This window comes from Pseudophryne corroboree, chromosome 8 (assembly GCF_028390025.1).
Source record: "Pseudophryne corroboree isolate aPseCor3 chromosome 8, aPseCor3.hap2, whole genome shotgun sequence".
NCBI classification, from domain to species: domain Eukaryota; kingdom Metazoa; phylum Chordata; class Amphibia; order Anura; family Myobatrachidae; genus Pseudophryne; species Pseudophryne corroboree.
Window position 1 is genome coordinate 339,832,981 of NC_086451.1, and position 27,721 is coordinate 339,860,701.

General features: G+C 47.3%; 1 protein-coding gene across 3 annotated transcripts in view; it reads left to right on the plus strand.

Moving 5' to 3' along the window:
• Positions 1-27,721, plus strand: part of ARHGEF6 (Rac/Cdc42 guanine nucleotide exchange factor 6) — a 258,983-nt gene that overhangs the window by 99,602 nt on the left and 131,660 nt on the right. For all 3 annotated transcript variants that reach the window (XM_063937432.1, XM_063937433.1, XM_063937434.1), the window contains exons 5-7: positions 773-974; positions 9,444-9,514; positions 18,919-19,013. In XM_063937432.1, the coding sequence (XP_063793502.1) occupies positions 773-974; positions 9,444-9,514; positions 18,919-19,013 (368 nt within the window). The remainder of the gene's footprint in view (positions 1-772; positions 975-9,443; positions 9,515-18,918; positions 19,014-27,721) is intronic.

The following is a 27,721-nucleotide window of genomic DNA, read 5'->3' on the forward strand; positions in this document are numbered from 1 at the left end:
CTGTATAGCCTGATTTCAAACTATAAAAAGAAAAATATTTTGGTTTTATGGAAATTTGCAAAACCAAAGACAACAACCCTGTCTCTAATAGAACCATAGACTATGCAATTTGAAATAAGTAACTAGGGGAAGATGTACTAAGCAGTGAAAAGTGAGCCAGTGGATAAGTTGCCCATGGCAACCAATCAGCTCCTCTGTATAGTTTTATAGTATGCAAATTCTAAATGTTACTTCAATTCTGATTGGTTGCCATTGGCAAACTTCTCCACTGGCTCACTTCTCCAATCTTTTCACTGCTTAGTACATCTACCCCTAATAGACATGTTGCTTGTAAGAAGTGGTATTTGCAAATACCCAAGATAAATATACATAGAAATTAGGGAGCAACTTTTTCACAGCGCTGTGAACAAATTGTTTCCTCTTTCCTACAGCCTGGTCATGTCAGATCAATATATGTGATTTGTCATTTTGCAGTGGACATAGAGGCTTTCAGAGGCTGTTTGTAAATACTTTTACAATCATTTCTGCATTTCTGGTTACTGTTATCTGAAACGCCATAATTTTTTCACTGGGAGGCAATAGCCCAGTATCCAAACCTTTTAAAGGGGCCCGGCCATAGACGGTGGTGAGTGGGGAATAATTGCCTGTCATTGGGTGGAACTGGACGATTGTCTGAATATTCTGAAAACTGAAATAATAATTTGACATTCTGTTGAATCCCTATGACTGTATATACTCTCTGCATTGCTTTCTGTTGTTTTTTTTATTCCAGGACATGACAGGAAATGGCGGCAGTCAGTTAGTTGTGAAAGCAAAGTTTAATTTCAAACAGCAGAATGAAGATGAGCTGTCATTTTGCAAAGGGGACACTATTTATGTCACCAAAATGATAGATGGTGGCTGGTGGGAAGGATCTCTGAATGGCAAAATGGGCTGGTTCCCTAGTAACTATGTAAAAGAATGTAAACCCAATGGTAAGAATTCATATATAATTCTCAGCAGTTATTTGGAAATATATCATTATAATGTTTCATTGTTTGTATAAAACAATAATAATTCACACCATTTATATAAACAAATCAATCTGATTTTTTTTATATCTTGTACTAATATAGCTTTATTTCTCTAGCATCCATAAGGGATATTGGAGGAAACTAGTACGGTGGGGTATAGACGGGGTGCAAAGGAGCCAGTGCACTTTACATTTCTTCAGCTGGGTGTACTGGCTCCTCCCCTCTATGCCCTCTCCCACAGGCAATTTAGAAAAAAGTGACCTCAGGAGAGGATGCACATCTCTGCAGCTCCAGAGAGTTTTCTTCAATTTAATTTTAAACTTTTATTATTTTCGGTATGCTGTCTGGGCAACAGCATACCTGCGCCGTGGTTGGGAGGGCGGGGGTTGGGGGGGAACGGTCACCAGCCTTACGAGGTGCAGAGCCGCTTCCCCGCTGCAGGACCACCGTCCTGAGGGGTTGTTGTTCAGCGGGGCTCTGCGCCTTGGCTGTCACAGCCGCAGCACGCCGCACACGCCTAACGCTGCCTGAAGGTGACATCGGTGGTGAGTACAAACCCGGGGCCCTGCTAGGGGTCCCCCCCGGTTCATGGTGCGGCTGACCACGGGCGCGGCGTACGGGACCCTCCAGGGGGGGTCGCGCTGAAATCCCCCATGTAGAACTAGCACTTGTGATGTTTTACGCTATGAAGGAGACTTTGCCAGTATAAATATTCATTATAGTGCCATTAGAGGGGGCGAAGCTAACTCCGAGCAGGACCTGAGGCGTTTTGGCGCCTTCCTCTGTTTACAGTAGCCATCTGTAGCACACACAGCGCTTCCTGCCTCACAAGACACGCTGGAAAACTGGTACAGGGTGTAGCAAAGGGGGAGAGCCGCTTGTGTACACTATCCTGATTCTCTGTAGGACTTCAATTGTTAGTGTTTACTGTGTTTAGATAGCTGACAGCCTCACTGGGGCTGTGCAGCTCAGGGTGTGCTGGTGTCCTCTCTCATCTGTGTCTCCTCTCACATACAGTAGGGCAGGCTTGCATTATAACTGTCTGTGTGTATGTGTATGTTATTGTGCTTACTGTGAAATATGGGTAAACACAAGCTGCGCAGTGTATGTCACACCAGATTCTCTTCATTATCTAATAATTCTGTTTCCTGTGAACAATGCAGTCAATCTTCACAAATCAGTGAAGGGGCTGGGGGAGAGGGTCCAGAGCCCCAATGGTTAGGGTCTCTTAACACTATGATGTCAGATATGTCTTCCCAGCTCACTGCTAATGTGCAGAAGACTCAGCTACTGCAACAAGCTGATGCAGATTTAGCTGCTAGGGCTGATGCACTGCCCCCCCTCTCTCATGCAGGTCCACAGAAGCGTGGTTTACCTGCTCTGCTATCAGATTTAGATGATGATATTCGAGATGATGGGGATGACCTGGATCCCATTGGTAAGGGTCCTGATTTTACTCAGGGTATTGAACCCCTCATTTTGGCTATAAGGGATGTGTTAAAGCTCCCTCTAGAGGATGCTGCATCACAGCAGTCGTTTTTCTTTGTACAAAACAAGCCCAATGTCACTTTCCCTGATTCTCCAGAGTTAGATTACTTATTCAAACAGGCCTGGAAAATCCAGACAAAAAATTCCAAGTGTCCAAAAAAAGTTTTGCGCACTTTCCCATTTGCTCCTCAAGGTAGGAAATTTTGTGAGGAACCCCCTGGGGTGGATGTCTCAGTCTCTCGCCTGTCTTAAGAAGTCGGTGCTGCCTGCTCGGGGCTCCTTCACTATGAAGGATCCTGGGGATCGAAAGATAGAGACTACCCTAAAATCTATATACACTGCAGGCGGCCTTTCACAAAGACCGGTCATTGCGTGTTCTTGGGCTACTCAGAATCAAGGGAGCCTCTTGGGGGATATGCCCTTAGTTACTATGGTAAACCTCCTGAAGCACATTCAGCACACTGCCCTTGTCCCCTATAATTCCCTCAAGGAGATGGAGAACATTAATGCTCGGACGTCTGCCATGGCGGTGTTGGCGCGCAGGGCCTTGTGGTTGCGCCAGTGGATTGCGGACGCAGAATCCAAACGTAATGTGGAATCTCTCCCCTTTTCTGTGGAATGGCTTTTTGGGGTTGAACTGGATGCATGGATTTCCAAAGTTACGGCTGGGAAATCCACGTTTCTCCCCTCTGGGGCCCCGCCAGCGAGATGTTCCTATCCGGGACCATCTATCCAGTCCTTTCGGTTTCGCGCATTTCGATCGAAGGCCAGAGGTGCCTCCAATGCGGCTAGAGGCACCAGAGGTACGTCCAGAAAACCTGCAAGTACCAGTTCTCAGAAACAGTCCATCAGTTGTGCTTCCACTAAGGCTTCAGTATGACAGTGCCCACCCTCCCCGAGGGGATCTTGAGGTGGGAGCTCGACTGCGTCATTACAGCGCGTCTGGGAGACCTCCTGTCAAGATGCCTGGGTCAGGGAGCGCGTTTCTCAAGGCTACAAGCTGGAGTTCGACAGTACAAACCCCCCCCCCCCCCCAATGATTTTTCAAATCAAGCTTACCAGCTTTGGAGGATATGCAAGTTACGTTGCAACAGGCTATCTGAAAGTTGGTCCAGTCTCACGCCATTGTTCCAGTACCACTACCGCAACGTGGCAAGGGGTTTTACTCAGACATGTTTGTGGTGCAGAAGCCGAACGGTTCGGTCAGACCCTTTCTGAATCTGATGTCCTTGATTCCTTATTTGAGGGTGTTCAAGTTCAAAATGGAATCCCTGCGAGCAGGGATTGTGGGCCCGGAAGAACAGGAATTTATTGTCTCCTTGGATGTCAAGGACGCCTGTCTCCATATTCCGATTTGGCCTCCTCATCAGGCGTACCTGCGGTTTGCCCTGCTGGACGATCACTTCCAATTCCAGGCACTGCCCTTCGGCCTGTCAACAGCCCTGAGGGTATTCACGAAGATGATGGCGGAGATGATGCTTCAACTCCGGGTCCAGGGGATCATTGTGGTCCCTTATCTGGACGATTTTCTGATAAAGGCAAGATCCAGGGAGCTTTTGTTGCTCAATATCTACCGCACCATCTGTCTTCTGTCCGAGCATGGGTGAATCTTCAACTTACAGAAGCCCCACCTGGAGCCAACTCCGAGGCTCCTGTTCCTGGGGATGTTGCTGGATACTGTGGCCCAGAAGGTGTTTCTACCAGAGGACAAGGTGAAAACACTTCAGGAGATAGTCCGCATGGTGCTCCGACCTACTCGAGTGGCCGCACATCTCTGCATAAGATTGTTGGGAAAGATGGTTGCCTCATACGAGGCAATCCAGTATGGGAGGTTCCATGCCAGAACGTTTCAGTTGGTTCTCCTGAGAAAGTGGTCCGGATCGCATCTCCAGATGCACCGGATGATTCAGCTGTCACCTCAGGCCAGTATTTCCCTCCTGTGGTGGCTACAGCCCTCCAATCTCCTGGAGGGCAGGAGTTTTGGGATTCAGGATTGGACCCTCCTCACGACGATGCGAGTCTGAGCGGATGGGGACCTGTCACCCAAGGGGTGCAGTTCCAGGGCCTGTGGTCAGCCCACGAAAGCCTCCTTCCAATCAACATTCTGGAACTTTGGGCGATCTACAATGCTCTACTTCAAGCCTCTACTCAAGGATCACGCGATCCAGGTACAGTTGGACAATGCCACAGCGGTGGCATATATCAATCGACAAGAAGGGACAAAAAGCAGAGCCTGCATGTGTGAGGTGTCAAAGATACTCCTCTGGGCGGAAAGAAATGCAAGAGCCATGTCGGCAATCTTCATTCCGGGTGTGGACAACTGGGAGGCGGACTTCCTGAGTCATCACGATCTCCACACGGGGGAGTGGGGGCTCAACCATCTGGTGTTCCAGCAGATCATCGACCGGTGGGGTTGCCCACAAATAGACACGATGGCTTGTCGTCTCAACAAGAGACTTCCCTGGTATTGCTCTCGGACCAGGGACCCTCAGGCGAGGGCAGTGGACGCACTGGCGTCGCCTTGGCCGTACCGGCTGGTCTACCTGTTTCCTCCGATCCCATTGCTCCCAAGAGTGTTAAAGCGAATCAGGAATCAAGGTGTCCAGGTAATTCTAATTGCCTCGGAGGGCGTGGTACGCGGATCTTCTGGACTTGCCCGTCGAAGACCCTTTGCCTCTACCACTCAGAAGAGATCTTCTTCAACAAGGACCGTTCGTTTACCCGGACTTACGGCGACTTCGTTTGATGGCCTGAAAGTTGAGCGGAACATCCTAGCTCACAAGGGCCTTTCCAAGAAGGTTATTGCAACCATGGTTCAGGCCAGGAAACCTGTTACCTCAAAACACTAATCATCATATCTGGAGGAGATATGTCTCTTGGTGTGAGGAACGCACGTATCCGCCTGCAGAGTTTCACTTGGGACGTTTCCTGCAGTCTGGTGTGGATAAGGGCTTACGTCTGTGTTCCATTAAGGTCCAGATTTCCGCTCTCTCCGTTTTCTTTTAGAAGAAATTGGCAGTGTTGCCAGAAGTTCAGACCTTCTTGCAATGGGTACTCCACATACAACCTCCCTTTGTGCCGCCTATGGCACCCTGGGATTTGGATGTAGTGTTGAAATTTCTACAGTCCTCCTGGTTTGAACCTCTGATGACGGTAGAAGACAAGTACCTCACGTGGAAGACGGTGATGTTACTGGCCCTGGCTTCTGCTCAACGTGTTTCAGAATTGGGGGCCTTATCGTGTAAAAGTCCGTACTTGGGTGGTCAGTCCGAGTTGTTCGCTCTGTATTTTTTTTCGCATCGCAGCGATTTTCCGCTTATTGCGCATGCGCAATGTTCGCACTGCGACTGGGCCAAGTAAATTTGCTATGAAGATTGGTATTTTACTCACGGCATTACGAGGTTTTTTCTTCGTTCTGGTGTTCGTAATGTGATTGACAGGAAGTGGGTGTTTCTGGGCGGAAACTGGCCGTTTTATGGGAGTGTGTGAAAAAACATTGCCGTTTCTGGGAAAAACGCGGGAGTGGCTGGAGAAACGGAGGAGTGTCTGGGCGAACGCTGGGTGTGTTTGTGACGTCAAACCAGGAACGACAAGCACTGAACTGATCGCACTGGAAGAGTAAGTCTCGAGCTACTCAGAAACTGCAAAGAAATTTCTATTCGCAATTTTGAGAACCTTTCAGTCGCAATTTTGATAAGCTAAGATTCACTCCCAGTAGGCGGCGGCTTAGCGTGTGCAATGCTGCTAAAAGCAGCTTGCGAGCGAACAACTCGGAATGAGGGCCTTGGTCTTTTATGAGGACAGAGTGGAGCTCCGGACTAGACAGCAGTTCCTGCCAAAGGTTGTCTCCGCATTTAACCTGAATCAACCTATTGTGGTTCCGTACAGTTCTGACGCTTCTTGTCCTCCGGAGGCATTGGATGCTGTTTGCGCCTTGAAGATATATGTCAAGCGTACAGCTTGGGTCAAACAGACGGATTCCTTGTTTGTGCTGTATGGTACGCAGAAGAAGGGTTGCCCTGTTTCACAGCAGTCAATTGCTCGTTGGCTTAGGCTTACTATCCAACAGGTCTATGTGTCGGCAGCCTTACCTGTTCCTAGGTCTCTAAAGGCCCACTCTACTAGATCAGTGGGCTCTTCCTGCGCGGCTGCCCGTGGAGTCTCGGACTTGCAACTATGCAGAACTGCTACCTGGTCGGGGAAGAACACTTTTGTGAAGTTCTACAAACTTGATACCCTGGCCAAAGAGGATACAGAGTTTGGCCAGGCGGTGCTGCAGCAGTCTCCACACGTTCCCGCACGTTCTGGAAGCTTTGGTACTTCCCCATTGTACTAGTTTCCCACAATATCCTTTATGGATGCTAGAGAAAATAGGATTTTAATACCTTCCAGTAAATCCTTTTCTCGTAGTCCATAAGGGATATTGGGCACCTGCCTCAGTGCGTGGACTTTTGTGCAGGTTCTTGTTCTATAGTTACCTGTTCAGCTGTTGCTGTTGTTGTTACCAGCCATTGCTGGTTGTTGTATATTAGTGGTGTGCTGGTGTGTATATCTCACCACCCTTTCTGTTATCATGTTCTTTCTCTCATATATGTCCTTTCTCCTTCGGGCACGTTTTTACCTATAACTGCCTGTGGGAGGGGGCATAGAGGGGAGGAGCCAGCACACCCAGTTGAAGAAATTTAAAGTGCACTGGCTCCTTTGGACCCAGTCTACCCCATCGTACTAGTTTCCCCCAATATCCCTTATGGACTACAAGAAAAGGATTTACCGGTAGGTATTAAAATCCTATTTTTTATTTGCATGTGTTTTATTTGTTTACGCTTAGAGCAGAGGTTCTCAAAACTATTTTGCTCTGGGACCCCGTCTGACAATAAAAATTATTACAGGACCCCATCAAGTTACCGCAAAATGGCTATCACACATGCGTGGTCAACAGAGAGTCGCAGGGTGGCAGGAGAGTCGGAAGGTGGCAGGGGAGAGTTGGAGGGTGACAGGGTGAAACAGCGGTTGGCAGGGGGAGGCATTGGGTGATTATGGAGGTGCAGTGGGTGTTTAATGTGTGTTCTTCTGTTTCCCCTCCACAGACCGATCCCATGCTGTCTGTGGTCAGTGCTCCCCTCCTTTTCTCTCATGATTCCCATGCTGTTGCTTCTCCCCCCACACACACACTATGCCTTGTTCACAGACTCTGAGAGAGTCTTGCTACCTGGCAGCTGGCTCCTCTTAGTCTGACTTTGATGCGACTAGGATGCACCAGGAGACTGTGCTGATAAATTTGATATGCTACACTTGTATATCTGTGTGTGACTGAGTCTGTATGCACAACCAAACTTGGCATGGAAAATAGCCACGGCCGCTGTATCACTTTGTATCCAGATTCAGAGACTCAGTCGCACACAGATATAGTAGTGCGCATATCAAATGAATCAGCCCAGTCAATGATGTTCCTAGTTGCATCGCATTGCAACTAACATGCATTCATGGCAAAAAAAACTAGATGACTGACACTAGCAGAGTCTCATAGGACCTGACTTGCCAAGAGGGGCTGTTTGATGCAACTGCAGCAAATATGTGTGAGGAGACATCTGCATGTACTTTATCATGTCAGTAGTAAAAACTGCATTTATGTAGTATTCTATGAAAGGAAATTAAAAGTTGAGACCTAATCAAATAAAAGTATAACAAAGACATCATTATATGGATCTAACTAAAACTTAATTATAAAATTATATGACCACTGAGAACCAATTTAAAACATGTTGCTAAAGTCAGCAGATAAATGCGAGGAAAGACTTTAACCAGCGGCAGCTCCTATCTGTGTGTAGAAGGGGGGCTGCCTAGTCCAGAGGAGGAGAGGAAAGCCCTTGCTACTGGCTGGGTCCCGGCACCTGCACAGTGGAGCTTATACGAGCCAGGAACTGATCATGCATGACAGCAGGACTGCGCATTTGCAAAACAGCGGCTTCTATGGACTGCATTGACTGCAGCCCATAGAAGCAAGCTGGGACTGCCAGTGAGGCAGGGAGTGGCTTTCCACGGGAGAAAACATCACCCCCTGGGACTGCCTGTTGTGTTTGTGACTGACAGGTAGAACTTCAAATAGGAAGCCACTGTGTGTGTGTGTGGGGGGGGGAGCAGGGGGGGGGGGGGGGGGTTGCGGGGCAGGCTGCTGTCTTTACCTGTGTTATGGCTAGTAAGGTTTTTCTGGCTTTCCCCTGTGTGTGATGTGGCCACGTTTTGTACAACAAACTACAGTGTCCCTTGCTCTTTTCCATGTGTCATGGAGAGTCTGCAGGAAAACAGTCGGGCTTGTGTCACAAAAGCTTTTTAGAAGTCTACAGCCCTGTACACACACGGAGATTTGTCCCCGGAGATGTGTGCTGAGCAATGTAGCACAGATTGCTCAGAACACATCTCTCAAGCTCAGCACACGGCGAGATGTGTGCTGAGTGAGGGAGGAAAAAAAATAAAAAAGCTCACTTCACCCAGCGAGGTGAGCGATCTCACTAGATTGGGCATGCATACCCAATCTAGAGCCGGCGATAGCTACGCGCAGGGCTGCGCATCACTGTCGCCGGCACCCCTACACGTGGAGCGATGTTTGTTTAATTTCTAAGCAATTTAGTCGGGATTGCTTAAAAATTAAGTAAATATTGCTCCGTGTGTACCCCATTACCTTTTTCCAGGCAGAATAATACAAGATTGCATATTTCAGAGACTTGTTTAGTGACCTGTAACCTCCATGGTCAAGCACTGTTTCCCTACTAACACCGCAGTGTTCTCTCAGAAAAATTATGTTTTAAGAACCCTAGTTTGCCTTAACAGGTCATGTTAATTATTAATAGCATATGTTTTATTTGCGTGTGTATAGTTTTAAATATGCATTTATTTATGTATTTATGTATTTTACTTATTTATTTACTTATTTATTTTAACCAGATAAACCACTCTCCCCAAAGGCACTACAAGTTTGTGATGTTACACAGCTAACCAAAAATTATTACACCGTGGTAAGCAAAGTTGTCCTATCATTATTCTAATTATGTTATTTATATTACGTGAAAGGCAATGTAGGATATTATCGGTGAATACACTCTGGGACACTTGAATCTTTATCTTATAGAGCAGTGTCCTATTGAGTGACTTTATATTCTGCAATATATTCTTATATACATTTTTAAAGGCAATTCCCACCTTTCCACTAAATCCCTGTAGACATACTTCATGTCTCCATTGAGTCCTAAGGCCCTCAGGCAATAATATAGTGCAAGTCTCAACAATGTTTATGTTTGTAAGTTGCTAGTTCAACCATGTGACATTTCATTGCACATTGAATACTACAATTTTAATTTGATATTTATAAATAAAACAATAAAGTGTTTCCAAAGCCTGCTACTTCAGTACTGGTAGCACTTTCTTACTGGGAAGCAAGCCTTTCAATATCCCACATTCTACCAGAAGGGGAGATGGTTTCAGTATGATTTGCATACACACTTGCTAAGAAAGTGAGCGACGTCACTTAGGAAGGGTGAATATGAGCGATGTCGCTAATTTTCTCAGCAAGGTGTTATTAAAACATAGCTAATAGTGTGACGAAAAAATAAATATCATACAAAACAATAGCAATGAAAGGTGTTCTCTTTTAACAGCAAAGTAACAATAGGAGGGTAACTACTAAGCAATATGTTAGCACTGCATTCTTGCACATTCCCCTTACACTAATACTCTCCTGACCTCTACATAGAGAACTATTGGGGCGCCAGACTCTCTAAAAAATGAACACTTCATATTCATAATATGTTCAGGAGATTGGATAGATAAAATGTCTCAGTTGTACAAGAAAAAGCAGTTAGGTAAGCCATGGTTCTGCAAAGTCCGGGAAGAATGTAGATGAAAATGGATCAAACGTTATGTAAAACAACCACCCCTGAATGACCGGCTTTGTTTACTCTGCACCATCATAACCTGACAGGAATTTACTATAAATTTATAGAAATATGTTATGGGGAAGGAGAACTGCTAATGGCACATTTACTTATACATTTTGCCGCATGTGTACTGTAAAATGTAACATGTATTGTGCTGTCTGCAAATGTGATTGGCATGTATCCACAAAACAGAGAATACAGGTGACAGGGAGCCAACCACAATGCACCTGCCTCTGTCCACGTATTATAAGCATATAGGGGCTAATTCAGTAAGGATAGCTAATTCTGCTAATTAGCAGAAATTGCTATCCTTTTGGTCCCATGCTGGGGTCCGCTCATCGCTGGGCAAGGCTGTCCTGCTTGCTGACCGGCGCCTCCCCCCCTTCAACAAGCAGAAATTGCAATCGCTTCGCAATTTCTGTTTGTCAGCAGAAACTAAAGATGACTCCTGCCGGTGCAGCTTAGCTGTCACAGCGGCTATGTGTGACGTCACGCAGCCACCGTGACCACGCCCTGTTCGCGCCGCATCGCCCACCGTTTTGGGTTGCCCCGCCCTCGCAACGTTCCGACTCCTCCCTGGAAACAGAGCGTTGCCCCCGCGACCGCGGTGATTGCATTTTCTGCGGACCCCCTGCAGAAAATGCGGGCGCATGCGCAAAACGGGCCCGCATCTTTTCAGCAAAAATTCCGGTTGGATGGCACACTGCGATCCAGCCTGAATTAGCCCCATAATATGCAACACGAAGGGAGACATTATGGAGCAGCAAGATTTCATTGCATGTCTTGGCTATACATAGTTCTTTCTTGCCAGAGAGATCACATGCATGTACACAACATACATGGGGTAAATGTATGAAGCAGTGATAATGGCCCATGGCAACCAATCAGCATTGAAGTAACATTTATAATTTGCATACTATAAAATTATACAGAACAGCTGATTGGTTGCCATGGGCAACTTCTCCACTGCCTCACTTCTCCACTCTTATCACTGCTTCATACAATTACCCCATGTGATGCAGCAACTGTTCCTGATAAGCCTTACAGTATCCATAAGGGAGCCCTCATTTTATGGTGAACATTTCTATTTGTCCACGGAAACCCATCACTGTATATGCTGTAGTTCAAACATAAAATCATCCTCTGGCACATTCGTTTTGGAAGAGAGAAAACGTATCTTTATATATTCTGCCAATTCCTAAGTGCACATAAGGATATATTGCAATTTTCTGGAATACTGAAAACATGATGCAGTCAGGATGCCGGTAGGCCGGATGCCAGCACTTGAAATCCTGGCGCCGGAATCCCGACACACGTCCAGAATGCCAGCACCGGAAATACGACATAACTTGGAATGCCAACGCCGGTATCCCGACTGCCGACATCCTGAACGTAAGTATTCCGGGGATTCCTAGGTTTGGCCATGGGGAATGTGGTTAGGTTTAGGCTGCGGTGGGAGGGTTACGGTTAGGCTGTGGGAAAGGGAGGGTTAGGGCTAGACTGAAGGGAAGGGAGGGTTAGGTTTATACACCACCGGGGATGATTAGGGTTAGGTTGCGGGGAAGTAGGGGGGTTAGGGTTAGGCTGCAGGAAGGGAGGGTTAGGGGGCTAGGGTGGTAGGGTATGCTGAGCATCAGAATGCCAGTGTCGGTCTTCTGATTGCCAGCATCCCAAACACCGGTATCCTGTATTACACCCATGTATACTGTAGGTTCCCCTGTTTTAAGGCACTAAAGTTTGTAGGTCCACTTTCATTTCTGTAGTAGAATTAAATACATTGTGGTAAGTTGACATTCCCATTTTATTGCGTTTCATAATGACAAGTAGTCTGTGAGAAAGCAGTCACCTAGAAGTTCAGAATAAGGCTCACTTTGATTTCACTAGTTAATCCCTCCTTTATATACCGCTACTTCACAAACACTGGACATGCATGTATGTACCTCTATAGAATTAGTTTCATATGCGAGACAATGTCACCTGATATGAAAAAAAGAGAACCCGTTTCCTCAGCACACTGCAATGAGCCAGCAAATGAGATGTGCATCCTACATGATAATAACGATGCACAGTTCTCTTTTACATACATTTGTAAACATATGATAAGCCTCAAGCCACAGCAAGGTGTCTCTGTTCTTGTGGTCCTAAACTACATGATAGTAGCAGCTACTTTGGGTCATATATTTCTGTATTTCTAAATTGAGGGCTAACTCATACCCCTTTTCCACTAACTTTTAAAACACGGGTAAATGTGCGGGGGCGCGCATTAACCCGTGTTTCTCTGACGTCCTAGTGGATGCTGGGAACTCCGTAAGGACCATGGGGAATAGCGGCTCCGCAGGAGACAGGGCACATCTAAAGAAAGCTTTAGGATCACCTGGTGTGCACTGGCTCCTCCCCCTATGACCCTCCTCCAAGCCTCAGTTAGATTTTCTGTGCCCGACGAGAAGGGTGCACACTAGGGGCTCTCCTGAGCTCTTTGTGAAAGTTTTAGTTTAGGTTTATTATTTTCAGTGAGACCTGCTGGCAACAGGCTCACTGCATCGAGGGACTAAGGGGAGAAGAAGCGAACTCACCTGCGTGCAGAGTGGATTGGGCTTCTTAGGCTACTGGACATTAGCTCCAGAGGGACGATCACAGGTTCAGCCTGGATGGGTCACCGGAGCCGCGCCGCCGGCCCCCTTACAGAGCCAGAAGAGCGAAGAGGTCCGGAAAAATCGGCGGCAGAAGACTTTCCTGTCTTCAGATAAAGGTAGGCGCACAGCACTGCAGCTGTGCGCCATTGCTCTCAGCACACTTCACACTCCGGTCACTGAGGGTGCAGGGCGCTGGGGGGGCAGCGCCCTGAGACGCAATAAATCGATAGAAAACCTTTTATGGCTAAAATAAATGCATCACATATAACTCCTGGGCTATATGGATGCATTTAACCCCTGCCAAAACATACAAGAAAACGGATGATAAGGACGCCGAGAAAGGGGCGGAGCCTATCTCCTCAGCACACTGGCGCCATTTTCCCTCACAGCTCAGTTGGAGGGAAGCTCCCTGGCTCTCCCCTGCAGTCACTACACTACAGAAAGGGGTTAAAAAAGAGAGGGGGGCACAAATTAGGCGCAGTATAAACAATACAGCAGCTATAAAGGGAAAACACTTATATAAGGTTATCCCTGTATATATATAGCGCTCTGGTGTGTGCTGGCAAACTCTCCCTCTGTCTCCCCAAAGGGCTAGTGGGGTCCTGTCCTCTATCAGAGCATTCCCTGTGTGTGTGCTGTGTGTCGGTACGTTTGTGTCGACATGTATGAGGAGAAAAATGATGAGGAGACGGAGTAGAGTGTCTGTAATAGTGTTGTCACCCCCTGGGGGGTCGACACCTGAGTGGATGTACTGTTGAAATTGCGTGACAGTGTCAGCTTTGTATAAAAGACAGTGGTTGACATGAGACAGCCGGCTACTCGGCTTGTGCATGTCCAGACGTCTCATACAGGGGCTCTAAAGCGCCCGTTACCTCAGATACAGACGCCGACACGGATACTGACTCCTGTGTCGACGGTGAAGAGACAACCATGATTTCCAATAGGGCCACACATTGCATGATTGAGGCAATGGAAAAAGTTTACACTCTTCTGATAATATAAATACCACCAAAAAAAGGGGTATTATGTTTGGTGAGGAAAAACTTCCTGTAGTTTTCCTGAATCTGAGAAATAAAATGAGGTGTGTGATGATGCGTGGGTTTCCCCCCGATAACAATTGATAATTTCTAAAAAGTTATTGGCAGTATACCTTTTCCCGCCAGAGGTTAGGGTGCATTGGGAAACACCCCCTAGGGGGGATAAGGCGCTCACACGCTTGTAAGAACAAGGGCTCTACCCTCTCTGGAGATGGCCGCCCTTAGGGATCCTGCTGATAGAAAGCAGGAGCGTATCCTAAAATGTATTTACACACATACTGGTGTTATACTGCGACCAGCAATCGCCTCAGCCTGGATGTGCAGTGCTGGGTTGGCGTGGTCGGATTCCCTGACTGGAAATTTGATATCCTAGATAAGGACAGTATATTATTGCCTATAGAGCAATTAAAAGATGCATTTCTATATATGCATGATGCACAGCGGAATATTTGCCGACTGGCATCAAGTATAAGTGTGTTGTCCAATTATACCAGTAAAGTGGTCAGGTGATGCGGATTCCAAACGGCATTTGGAAGTATTGCCTTAAAAAAAAAAAAAAAAAAGGGGATGTACCCCAGGTCGCCTCTCAAAATAAGACGCCGTATTATCAGGCGCAGTCCTGGTTGGCAAGCGGACAAAAGGGTTCCTCTTTTCTGCTCGTGACAGAGGGAGAGGAAAATGGCTGCAGAGATCAGCCAGTTCCCAGGAACAGAAACCCTTTTCCGCCTCTGCCAAGCTCTCAGTATGACGCTAGGGCTTTACAAGTTCAGGCACGGTGGGGGCCCGTTCTCAATGAATTTCAGTGCGCAGTGGGCTCACTCGCAAGTAGACCCCTGGATCCTTCAGGTAATATTTCAGGGGTACAAATTGGAATTCGAGACGTATTCCCCTCGCCGTTTCCAAAAGTCTGTTTTACCGACGTCTCCCGCTGACAGGGAGGCAGTTTTGGAAGCCATTCACAAGCTGTATTCCCAGCAGGTGATAATTAAGGTACCCCTCCTGCAACAGGGAACGGGGTATTATTCCACACTATTGTGGTACCGAAGCCAGACGGCTCGGTGAGACCGATTTTAAAATCTAAAATCTAAAATCTTTGAACACTTACATACAGAGGTTCAAATTCAAAATTGAGTCACTCAGAGCAGTGATTGCAAACCTGGAAGAAGGGGACTACATGATGTCTCGGGACATCAAGGATGCTTACCTTCATGTCAAAATTTACCCTTCTCACCAAGGGTATCTCAGGTTATGGTACAGAACTGTCACTATCAGTTCAGACGCTGCCGTAGGGATGGTCCACGGCACCCCGGGTCTTTACTGAAGTAATGACCGTAATGATGATATTCCTTCGAAGGAAGGGAATTTTAGTTATCCTTTACTTGGACGATTCCCTGATAAGGGTGAGATCCAGGGAACAGTTGGAGATCGGTGTAGCACTACCTCAGGTAGTGTTGCGGCAGCACGATTGGATTCTCAATATTCCAAAATCGCAGCTGGTTCCGACGACTTGTCTTCTGTTCCTAGGGATGATCCTGGACACAGTCCAGAAAGAAGGTGTTTCTCCCGGAGGAGAAAGCCAGGGAGTTATCCGAGCTAGTCAGGAACCTCCTAAAACCGAACCAAGTCTCAGTGCATCAATGCACAAGGGTTCTGGGTAAAAATGGTGGCTTCCTACGAAGCAATCCCATTCGGCAGATTCCACGCAAGACTTTCCAGTGGAACCTACTGGACAAATGGTCCGGGTCGCATCTTCAGATGCTTCAGCGGATAACCCTGTCACCAGGGACAAGGGTATCCCTCCTGTGGTGGTTGCAGAGTGCTCATCTTCTAGAGGGCCGCAGATTCGGCATGCGGGACTGGGTCCTGGTGGCCACGGATGCCAGCCTGCGAGGCTGGGGAGCAGTCACACAGGGAAGGAATATCCAGGGCTTATGGTCAAGCCTGGAGACATCACTTCACATAAATATCCTGAAGCTAAGGGCCATTTACAATGCTCTAAGCTTAGCAAGACCTCTGCTTCAAGGTCAGCCGGTGTTGATCCAGTCGGACAACATTACGGCAGTCACCCACGTAAACAGACAGGGTGCCACAAGAAGCAGGAGGGCAATGGCAGAAGCTGCATGTGATAGCACTGTCAGCAGTTTTCATTCCGGGAGTGGACAACTGGGAAGCAGTTTTCCTCAGCACGACCTCCACCCGGGAGAGTAAGGACTTCACCCAGAAGTCTTCCACATGATTATAAACCGTTGGGAAAAACTCGACAGGTATTGCGCCACGTCAAGGGACCCTCAGGCAATAGCTGTAGATGCTCTGGTAACACCGTGGGTGTACCAATCAGTGTATGGGTTCCCTCCTCTGCCTCTCATACCCAAGGTACTGAGATTGATAAGATGGAGAGGAGTAAGCACTATATTAGTGGCTCCGGATTGGCCAAGAAGGAATTGGTAACCGGAACTTCAAGAGATGCTCACGGAGGATCCGTAGCCTCTACCTCTAAGAAGGGACCTGCTCCAGCAAGGACCTTGTCTGTTCCAAGACTTACCGCGGCTGCGTTGACGGCATGGCGGTTGAACGCCGGATCCTGAAGGAAAAAGGCATTCCGGATGAAGTCATCCCTATCCTGATCAAAGCCAGGAAGGATGTAACCGCAAAACATTATCACCGCATTTGGCGAAAATATGTTGCGTGGTGCGAGGCCAGTAAGGCTCGACGGAGGAAATTCAACTGGGTCGATTCCTACATTTCCTGCAAACAGGAGTATCTATGGGCCTGAAATTGGGGTCCATTAAGGTTCAAATTTCGGCTCTGTCAATTTTCTTCCAAAAAAGAACTAGCTTCAGTCCCTGAAGTTCAGACATTTGTTAAAGGGGTACTGCATATACAGCCTCCTTTTGTGCCCTTAGTGGCACTTTTGGGATCTCCAGGTGGTTTTTGGGTTCCAAAAGTCACATTGGTTTGACACACTTAGATCTGTGGAGTTAAAATATCTCACAGAAAAAGTGGTCATGCTGTTGGCTCTGGCCTGGGCCAGGCGCGTGTCAGAATTGGTGGCTTTATCCTGTAAAAGCCCTTATCTGATTTTCCATTCGGACAGGGCGGAATTGAGGACTCGTCCTCAGTTTCTCCCTAAGGTGGTTTCAGCGTTCACCTGAACCAAACCTATTGTGGTGCCTGCGGCTACTAGGGACTTGGAGGACTCCAAGTTGCTAGACGTTGTCAGGACCCGGAAAATATATGTTTCCAGGACGGCTGGAGTCAGGAAATCTGACTCGCTGTTTATCCTCTATGCACCCAACTAGCTGGGTGCTCCTGCTTCTAAGCAGACTATTGCTCGTTGGATTTGTAGTACAATTCAGCTTGCACATTCTGTGGCAGGCCTGCCACAGCCAAAAATCTGTAAATGCCCACTCCACAAGGAAGGTGGGCTCATCTTGGGCAGCTGCCCGAGGGGTCTCGGCTTTACAACTTTGCCGAGCAGTTACTTGGTCAGGAGCAAATACGTTTGTAAAATTCTACAAATTTGATACCCTGGCTGAGGAGGACCGGGAGTTCTCTCATTGGGGGCTGCAGAGTCATCCGCACTCTCCCGCCCGTTTGGGAGCTTTGGTATAATCCCCATGGTCCTTACGGAGTTCCCAGCATCCACTAGGACGTCAGAGAAAATAAGAATTTACTTACCGATAATTCTATTTCTCGTAGTCCGTAGTGGATGCTGGGCGCCCATCCCAAGTGCGGATTGTCTGCAATACTGGTACATAATTATTGTTACCAAAAAAATTTGGGTTATTGTTGTAGTGAGCCATCTTTTCGAGAGGCTTCTCTATTATCATGCTGTTAACTGGGTTCAGATCACAAGTTGTACAGTGTGATTGGTGTGGCTGGTATGAGTCTTACCCGGGATTCAAAATCCTTCCTTATTGTGTACGCTCGTCCGGGCACAGTATCCTAACTGAGGCTTGGAGGAGGGTCATAGGGGGAGGAGCCAGTGCACACCATGTGATCCTAAAGCTTTCTTTAGATGTGCCCTGTCTCCTGCGGAGCCGCTATTCCCCATGGTCCTTACGGAGTTCCCAGCATCCACTACGGACTACGAGAAATAGAATTATCGGTAAGTAAATTCTTATTTTTTTCCTAGTGGAAAAGGGTCCCCCTGCAAATTCCCGGATCAAGTGATCTGGGAATCCTACCCGGGTAGCTTGCTGGGTTGAACACGTGTTCAACCCGGTAAGCTGTGTAGTGTGAACGGGAGCCGTGTCGAAGGGACACGGCTCCCGTTCACAGTGCGCTGGGAGATCCTGTGATCTCCCAGCGCCGTCCCTGCCGCGTCAGCAGCAGCGTCACCAACCCGGCAATATGCCGGGTTGTGAGCGCTGTGGGAAAGGGGGCTGTAGCACGAGTCGCAGCCGTGTCAGGCGACATGGCTGCGACCCGTGCTACAGAGGTGGAAAAGGGGTATCAACTGTAGCCTTGCCAGTATTCTCCATTATGGCACTGCTAGGACCAGCATACCATCCAGTTACTGATCCTGCCTCTTAAGAACAGTGAATGGAAATTGCTCAATCATGATAAGCCTGCAGATCCTGCACTGATAATAGGGTTGTTGTGGTCAGGCTCTGTTTCTGTAGGCCAGAGACGTATTATTAATTTCTGGAGCAATAGCCAGGTACTTCTGGCACTATGGCTTGCCCACTCCTGGTATCCTCACCAGCATATAAGAATGCACTTCCTATTGGCTCCATAATACTCATAACCACTATGTAGATATACTCTAATACTGTTGATTAATATTATTATTTTAATATATTCTCTTTCAAAGGTAGTGCAGAACATTCTGGAAACAGAGCGAAGCTATGCTAAAGAACTTCAGTTACTCCTGTCATCTTACCTCAGGCCACTTCAGTCATATGATAAGTAAGTTAAGTGCCCACAAGAACTGTATATGAATTGTGTCCAAGCCGTGTTCAGCTAGAACAGAGGTTCTCAAACTCGGTCCTCAGGACCCCACACAGTGCATGTTTTGCAGGTCTCCTCACAGAATCACAAGTGAAATAATTAGCTCCACCTGTGGACCTTTTAAAAATGTGTCAGTGAGTAATTACTACACCTGTGCACCTGCTGGGTTACCTGCAAAACATGCACTGCGTGGGGTCCTGAGGACCGAGTTTGAGAACCTCTGAGCTAGAAAATTCCACCATCATCCATTTGTTTTGTTTTTTTGTGGTGTCGTTCATTTGGGCGTTGTGTTTTACTTGTTAAATATTATCAGTGCTGTTATTGCTAAAGTACTGTAGGCTTCATCTAAAATAGAATGCAACTTTAATTATCCATTATTATGAGCAACACTAAGTATTTAACAACCCTGGGGACCATCTGACATTACAGTGACGCAAGTTTCTTGTTCCCATCACCAAATAGTGTGATGTGGAGGGAACACAAGGCAGGAGAGATGTAAACAATTCTTGTGTGTAAATTATACTTTGGAGTTGGTATCTAAGCCTATATCTGTAAACCCATCGAAAGAGTTGTGAGGTCTTGTTTCACATTTTTTGTACTCATTTAGTTGCTATTTTATATTGAAAGTTATAGATGGCCTTTTCTCTATTCAAAGTAGTTCCCCTATTACTTTTGGGTAGCAGTTGATTTACCAACGGTCATAATCCCGATGACCATTGCCCAACAGTCAAAATACCGACCTCATTGTGCCGACATGTTCAAAATGACGACATAATCAGAATACTGACATTTAAAATGCCCACATGCATTTTTAACGAATTTTTGCCCCAAAACAGACTTGTTCATACTTTACCATCCCAGTGGACCTGGAGGGTGAATATAATAGTGTGCCCGAAGCGCGAGCCGGGCAAGGGGACATGGAACACTTGGACGGTGTCCATGTCGACACAAAACATCGATACTAAACCCCCCTGAAAAACTCATGTCTGTATTTTAACATGTTGGCATTTCAAATGTCTGTATTCTGACTTCTTAGTATTTTGAACATGTCGGCATAACGAATATCGATATTTTGACTGCATGTCAGTGACTGTCGGGATTATGATCGTCAGTATTGTGTCTGTCGGTAAATCATACTGAACCCATTACTTTTATTTGCATGTTATTAATCCCCCCCCCCCCCCCCCATTTTGATATCATGCTGCTTTCTAAAAACTCTCCGTACCATTTTTCACAGCTAATGTAACCCCCAGCAAACAGTTTACTGTTTTCATTGTATTTATAATTGGTAGAATAATCTACTTGGTTGCTATGGGTTACCACACATTTATGTTGTTTGCTAAATATTTCAGTGTGGGGAATGCACCCCACATACTCAAACTAGCGTTATAAATAAGATAAGTGACAAGGATTATTGGTTACTATGGCATTCTCTCATTTATTTTGGTTATTTAATGTAGAGCCATAATATGCTGCAGCTCTGTACAGAGAATAATTAGTTTTACACTCTGCCAGTTGGAGTTTATGTTAAAATTTTCTACCGTTCTAACGCATCTTAATATCTGCATGTAATATGTAAATAGGAGGAGGGTGATATCATGTTGGGGACATGTATAAGGTAAGTAGTGATATAGGGAGTTATGCAGACCTGATCGCTGCTGTGCGTTTTCACACAGCGGGCGATCAGATCTGAACTGCGCATGCGTATGCACCGCAATGCGCCGGCGCATCGGACAATAGCACCGGGCATCAGTGCCTAGCGATGGGATGGTGCGAAAAAAACAATCGCACGGGCGATCGCAAGGTGATTGACAGGAAGTGGCCGTATGTGGGTGGCAACTGACCGTTTTACAGGAGTGTCCGGAAAAATGCAGGAGGGACCAGGCGTTTTCAGGGAGGGTGTCTGACGTCCGCTCCGGCCCCGATCAGCAGAAAACAATCGCAGGGTGTGAGTAAGTCCTGGGTTGTGCAGAGACTGCACAAACTGATGTTTGTGCAGTTCTGCTACAAAATCGATCGCACACCTGAACAGCACTTTACTCCCCCCTGTAGACGGCGACTATCTGATCGCAGGGCTGCAAAAAATGCACCCAAGCGATCAGGTCTGAATTACCCCCATAGATGGGTTATCTTTAGAGGTGGAGGGGGTGGGGCAAACTGGTATATTTGTCCATGAAATCTTAAGCTGACCCTGGTTCATCAAATGTCTTTTCATATTAATCAGTGTACCTAGAAAAAAATTATCTTAGAAAATATTGATGGACCCCTAATTAGAACCTTTCTGTATTCCTTAAGGGACATACACACTTTAAGATTATCTGTCCAATCTCGCTGATTGGAACGAAAGTCTGGTAATGTATGAGAGCAAATGGCAATAATGTGCTCAAAGAAGTAAGCTCAGTGAGAAACAGATAATGAAATCTACAATAGCTAGTAGGCAATTGATGTTAGGAAGAGGATTATCAAAATTAGTAGCTGGAGAGTCAGCATGAATCTGGAAGGTGCTCATGGACAATGCTAGTGACTGATTTCATACAAATAAGCTTGATAACACTATTTCTCTTATGTCCTAGAGGATGCTGGGGACTCTGTAAGGACCATGGGGTATAGACGGGCTCCACAGGAGACATGGGCACTATAAAGAACTTTAGATGGATGTGCACTGGCTCCTCCCTCTATGCCCCTCCTCCAGACCTCAGTTAGATCCTGTGCCCAGATGAGACTGGGTGCATTACATGGGAGCTCTCTTGAGTTTCTCTGAAAAAGAATTTTGTTAGGTTTTTTATTTTCAGGGAGCACTGCTGGCAACAGTCTCCCTGCATCGTGGGACTGAGGGGAGAGAAGCAGACCTACTTAAATGATAGGCTCTGCTTCTTAGGCTACTGGACACAATTGGCTCCAGAGTGTTGGAACGCAGGTCTCACCCTCGCCGTTTGTCCCGGAGCCACGCCGCCGTCGTCCTCACAGAGCCGGAAAATAGAAGCCGGGTGAGTATAAGAAGAAAGAAGACTTCAAAGGCGGCAGAAGACTTCAGATCTTCTCTGAGGTAACGCTGCGCGCCATTGCTCCCACACACAGCGGGCACTGAAGGGTGCAGGGCGCAGGGGGGGCGCCCTGGGCAGCAATAATAAACCTCTAGGGACTGGCTAACAGATATATAGGCTGCGGAGGCAGTATATTAAATAATCCCCCGCCAGTATTGGAAATTTGAGCGGGACCGAAGCCCACCGCTGAGGGGACGGAGCTTGATCCTCCAGCACTAACCAGCGCCATTTTCTCCACAGCACACTGCAGAGAAGCTGGCTCCCCGGACTCTCCCCTGCTGAACACGGTGACAGAGGGCAAAAAAGAGGGGGGGGGGGGACCTTTTAATTGGCGCAGTGAGTGTGTATGTATGTATATATGTATATATATATATATATATAAAAGCGCTGTTTTATTGGGAATTTTGTTTCCAGTGTCAGTTGGCGCTGGGAGTGTGCTGGCATACTCTCTCTCTGTCTCTCCAAAGGGCCTTATTGGGGAACTGTCCCCATATAGATATATCCCTGAGTGTGTGGGGGTGTCAGTACGCGTGTGTCGGCATGTCTGAAGCGGAAGGCTCATCTAAGGAGGAGGTGGAGCAGATGATTGTGGTGTCTCCGTTGGCAACGCCGACACCTGATTGGTTGGATATGTTGAATGTTTTAAATGCAAATGTGTCTTTATTACATCAGAGAATGGACAAAGCAGAGTCCAGGGATAGAACAGGGAGTCGATCCATGGCTTTGACTGTGTCACAGGGCCCTTCGATGTCCCCTGTCCCAAGTAGCAGACACTGATACCGACACGGATTCTGACTCCAGTGTCGACTACGATGATGCGAGGTTACTCCCAAGGGTGGCCAAAAGTATTCATTATATGATTATTGCAATAAAGGATGTTTTACATATCACAGATGACCCCTCTGTCCCTGACAAGAGGGTGCACATGTTTAAGGAAAAGAAACCTGAGGTAACCTTTCCCCTATCTCATGAGCTGAACGCGTTATTTGAAAAGGCTTGGGAAACTCCAGACAAGAAACTGCAGATTCCCAAAAGAATTCTTATGGCGTATCCTTTCCCTGTGCAGGACAGGTTACGGTGGGAATCCTCACCCAGGGTGGACAAGGCGTTAACGCGCTTGTCCAAAAAGGTGGCGCTACCGTCTCCAGACACTGCAGCCCTCAAGTATCCTGCTGATCGCAGACAGGAAACTACCTTAAAATCAATTTATACACATACGAGGGCCTTGCTCAGACCGGCAATAGCGTCGGCTTGGGTTTGTAGCGCTGTTGCGGCTTGGACGGATACTTTGTCAGCTGACATTGATACCCTGGATAGGGATACCATTTTATTGACCTTAGGTCACATTAAAGACGCAGTCTTATATATGAGAGACGCTCAGAGAGACGTTGGTCTGCTAGGTTCGAGAGCCAACGCCATGGCGATTTCTGCTAGGTGAGCCCTTTGGACCCACCAATGGACGGGTGATGCCGACTCAAAGAAGCATATGGAAGTTTTACCTTACAAAGGTGAGGATTTATTTGGAGAAGGTCTCGCGGACCTGGTTTCCACAGCTACCGCGGGTAAATCTACTTTTTTACCTTAATGTTTCCCCACAGCAAAAGAAAACGCCGCAATATCAGATGCAGTCCTTTCGGTCGCATAAGTCCAGAAGAGGTCGGGGCTCTTCCTTCCTCGCCAGAGGTAAGGGTAGAGGGAAAAGACTGCCTGCTACGGCTAGTTCCCAGGTGCAGAAGTCCTCCCCGGCTTCTACTAAATCCACCGCATGACGCTGGGGCTCCACTGAGGGAGTCTGCGCCGGTGGGAGCACGTCTTCGACTCTTCAGCCACGTCTGGGTTCAGTCAGACGTGGATCCTTGGGCAATGGAAATTGTATCCCAGGGTTACAAGCTGGAATTCGAAGACGTGCCTCCTCGCCGATTTTTCAAATCGGCTTTACCAGCTTCTTCCCCAGAAAGGGAGAGAGTTTTAGCTGCAATTCAAAAACTGTCAACAACAAGTGGTTGTCGAGGTTCCCCTAGTTCAACAGGGGAAGGGGTACTATTCAACCCTATTTGTGGTCCCGAAACCGGATGGCTCGGTCAGACACATTCTAAATTTAAAATCCCTAAACCTGTACTTGAAAAAGTTCAAATTCAAGATGGAATCGCTCCGGGCAGTTATCTCCAGCCTGGAAGGGGGGGATTTTATGGTGTCACTGGACATAAAGGACGCATTCCTTCATGTCCCATTACAGTATATCCCCCTCATCAGGCGTACCTGAGATTCCCTGTACAGGACTGTCATTACCAGTTTCAGACATTGCCGTTTGGGCTTTCCACGGCCCCGAGGATTTTCACCAAGGTAATGGCGGAAATGATGGTGCTCCTGCGCCGGCAGGGAGTCACAATTATCCCGTACTTGGACAATCTCCTGATAAAAGCGAGATCGAGAGATCAGTTGCTGAAAAGCGTGGCGCTCTCCCTGAGAGTGCTGCAGCAACATGGCTGGATTCTGAATCTACCAAAGTCACAGTTGGTTCCAACAACTCTGCTATCTTTCTTAGGAATGATTCTGGACACGGAACAAAAGAGGGTTTTTCTCCCAATAGAAAAAGCCTAGGAACTCCAGAACATGGTCAGAGACCTGTTAAAACCGAAAAGAGTGTCAGTCCATCAATGCACTCGAGTACTGGGGAAAATGGTGGCGACCTACGAGACCATCCCCTTCGGCAGGTTTCATGCGAGGACATTTCAGTGGGACCTACTGGACAAGTGGTCCGGGTCCCATCTTCAAATTCATCAGAAAATAAGCCTGTCCCCCAGGGCCAGGGTGTCTCTCCTGTGGTGGCTACGGAGTGCTCACCTTCCAGAGGGTCGCAGGTTTGGCATTCAGTACTGGGATCTGGTGAACACGGACGCGAGCCTCCGAGGATGGGGAGCAGTCACACAAGGAAAAAACTTTCAGGGACTACGGTCAAGCCAGGAGGCTTGTTTACAGATCAACGTACTGGAATTGAGGGCCATATACAATGGCCTACATCAAGCGGAGAATCTTCTTTGCGACCTACCGGTTCTGATTCAATCAGACAACGTCACAGCCGTGACTCATGACAAGGAGCAGAGCGGCAATGGCGGAAGCCACCAGGATTCTTCGCTGGGCGGAAAATCACGTAAGCGCGTTGGCAGCGGTCTTCATTCAGGGAGTGGACAACTGGGAAGCAGACTTCCTCAGCAGACACGATCTCCATCCAGGAGAGTGGGGACTTCATCAAGAAGTTTTTGCAGAGATAACAAGTCATTGGGGACTTCCTCAAATAGACATGATGGCGTCACGCCTCAACAAGAAGCTTCGGAGGTATTGTGCCAGGTCAAGGGACCCTCAGGCAGTAGCGGTAGATGCCCTGGTGACACCGTGGGTGTTTCAGTTGGTCTATGTGTTCCCTCCTCTTCCTCTCATCTCAAGCATATTGAGAATCATAAGACGAAAAAGCGTGCGGACAATACTCATTGTTCCAGATTGGCCTCAAAGGGCCTGGTATTCAGATCTTCAGGAAATGCTCACAGAAGATCCGTGGCCTCTTCCTCTCAGAGAGGACCTGTTGCAACAGGGGCCCTGCGTGTTCCAAGACTTACCGCGGTTACGTTTGACGGCATGGCGGTTGAACACCGAATCCTAGCTGGGAAAGGCATTCCGGAAGAAGTCATCCCTACTCTGATAAAGGCTAGGAAGGAGGTGACGGCGAAACATTATCACCGTATCTGGAGAAAGTATGTATCTTGGTGTGAAGCCAAGAATGCTCCTACTGAGGAGTTCCATCTGGGCCGTTTTCTCCACTTTCTACAGACAGGAGTGGATATGGACCTATAATTAGGCTCCATTAAGGTACAGATTTCGGCCCTATCAATTTCCTTTCAGAAGGAATTGGCTTCTCTCCCAGAAGTCCAGACTTTTGTAAAGGGAGTGGTACACATACAGCCTCCTTTTGTGCCTCCAGTGGCACCATGGGACATTAACGTGGTGTTACAGTTCCTAAAATCTCACTGGTTTAAACCTCTTCAAACGGTTGAATTAAAATTTCTCACTTGGTGGTCATGTTGTTGGCCTTGGCATCTGCAAGGCGGGTGTCCGAATTGGCGGCTTTGTCTCACAAAAGCCCCTATCTGATTTCCCATGTGGATAGAGCGGAATTAAGGACTCGTCCTCAATTTTTGCCTAAAGTGGTTTCATCGTTTCATATGAACCAACCTATGTGGCTACAGGTGACTTGGAGGATTCCAAGTCCCTTGATGTAGTCAGGGCCTTAAAAATGTATGTAGCCAGGACGGCTCGGGTTAGGAAAACAGAGGCACTATTTATCCTGTATGCAGCCAACAAGGTTGGCGCTCCTGCTTCTAAACAGACTATTGCTCGCTGGATCTGTAACCTGATTCAGCAGGCTCATTCTACGGCTGGATTGCCGTTACTAAATTCGGTAAAGGCCCATTCCACTAGGAAGGTGGGCTCTTCTTGGGTGGCTGCCCGAGGCGTCTCGGCATTACAGCTTTGCCGAGCGGTGACTTGGTCGGGTTCAAACACTTTTGCTAAATTCTACAAGTTTGATACCTTGGCTGAGGAGGACCTCATGTTTGCTCAATCGGTGCTGCAGAGTCATCCGCACTCTCCCGCCCGGTCTGGAGCTTTGGTATAATCCCCATGGTCCTTACGGTGTCCCCAGCATCCTCTAGGACGTAAGAGAAAATAAGATTTTAAACCTACCGATAAATCTTTTTCTCCTAGTCCGTAGAGGATGCTGGGCGCCCGTCCCAGTGCGGACGTATTTCTGCAAGGCTTGTATATAGTTATTGCTTACATAAGGGTTATGTTACAGTTGAGATCAGTCTTTGGCTGATGCTGTTTTTGTTCATACTGTTGACTGGTTGCGTATATTCCAGGTTATACGGTGTGGATGGTGTGGGCTGGTATGAATCTTGCCCTTAGATCACAGGTTCTCAATCTCTGTCCTCAGGACCTCACACGGTGCATGTTTTGCAGGTTTCCTCACAGAATCACAAGTGAAATAATTAACTCCACCTGCGGACCTTTTAAAATGTGTCAGTGAGTAATGACTACACCTGTGCACCTGCTGGGTGACCTGCAAAACATGCACTGTGTGGGGTCCTGAGGACCGAGTTTGAGAACCTCTGCCTTAGATTAACAAAAATCCTTTCCTCGTATTGTCCGTCTCCTCTGGGCACAGTCCTCTAACTGAGGTCTGGAGGAGGGGCATAGAGGGAGGAGCCAGTGCACACCCATCTAAAGTTCTTTATAGTGCCCATGTCTCCTGCGGAGCCCGTCTATACCCCATGGTCCTTACGGAGTCCCCAGCATCCTCTACGGACTAGGAGAAAAGGATTTACCGGTAGGTTTAAAATCTTATTATTTGTGGTGGTACACTTTTTGTTCCCATACATTACCAGATTTTCATTCCAACCAGCCAGATTTGACAGATAATCTAAAAGTGTGTAGGCCCTTTACAGTGGCTCTAAGTCTATGCAGTTTTCTGTATTCCTCTTTAATTGCCTGGCTGCCACTCATACCAGCTGGCAAATCACTGCTGTTGGCTTCCATATTCTGCTTCTATAACTAGAATAATCTTTGGTC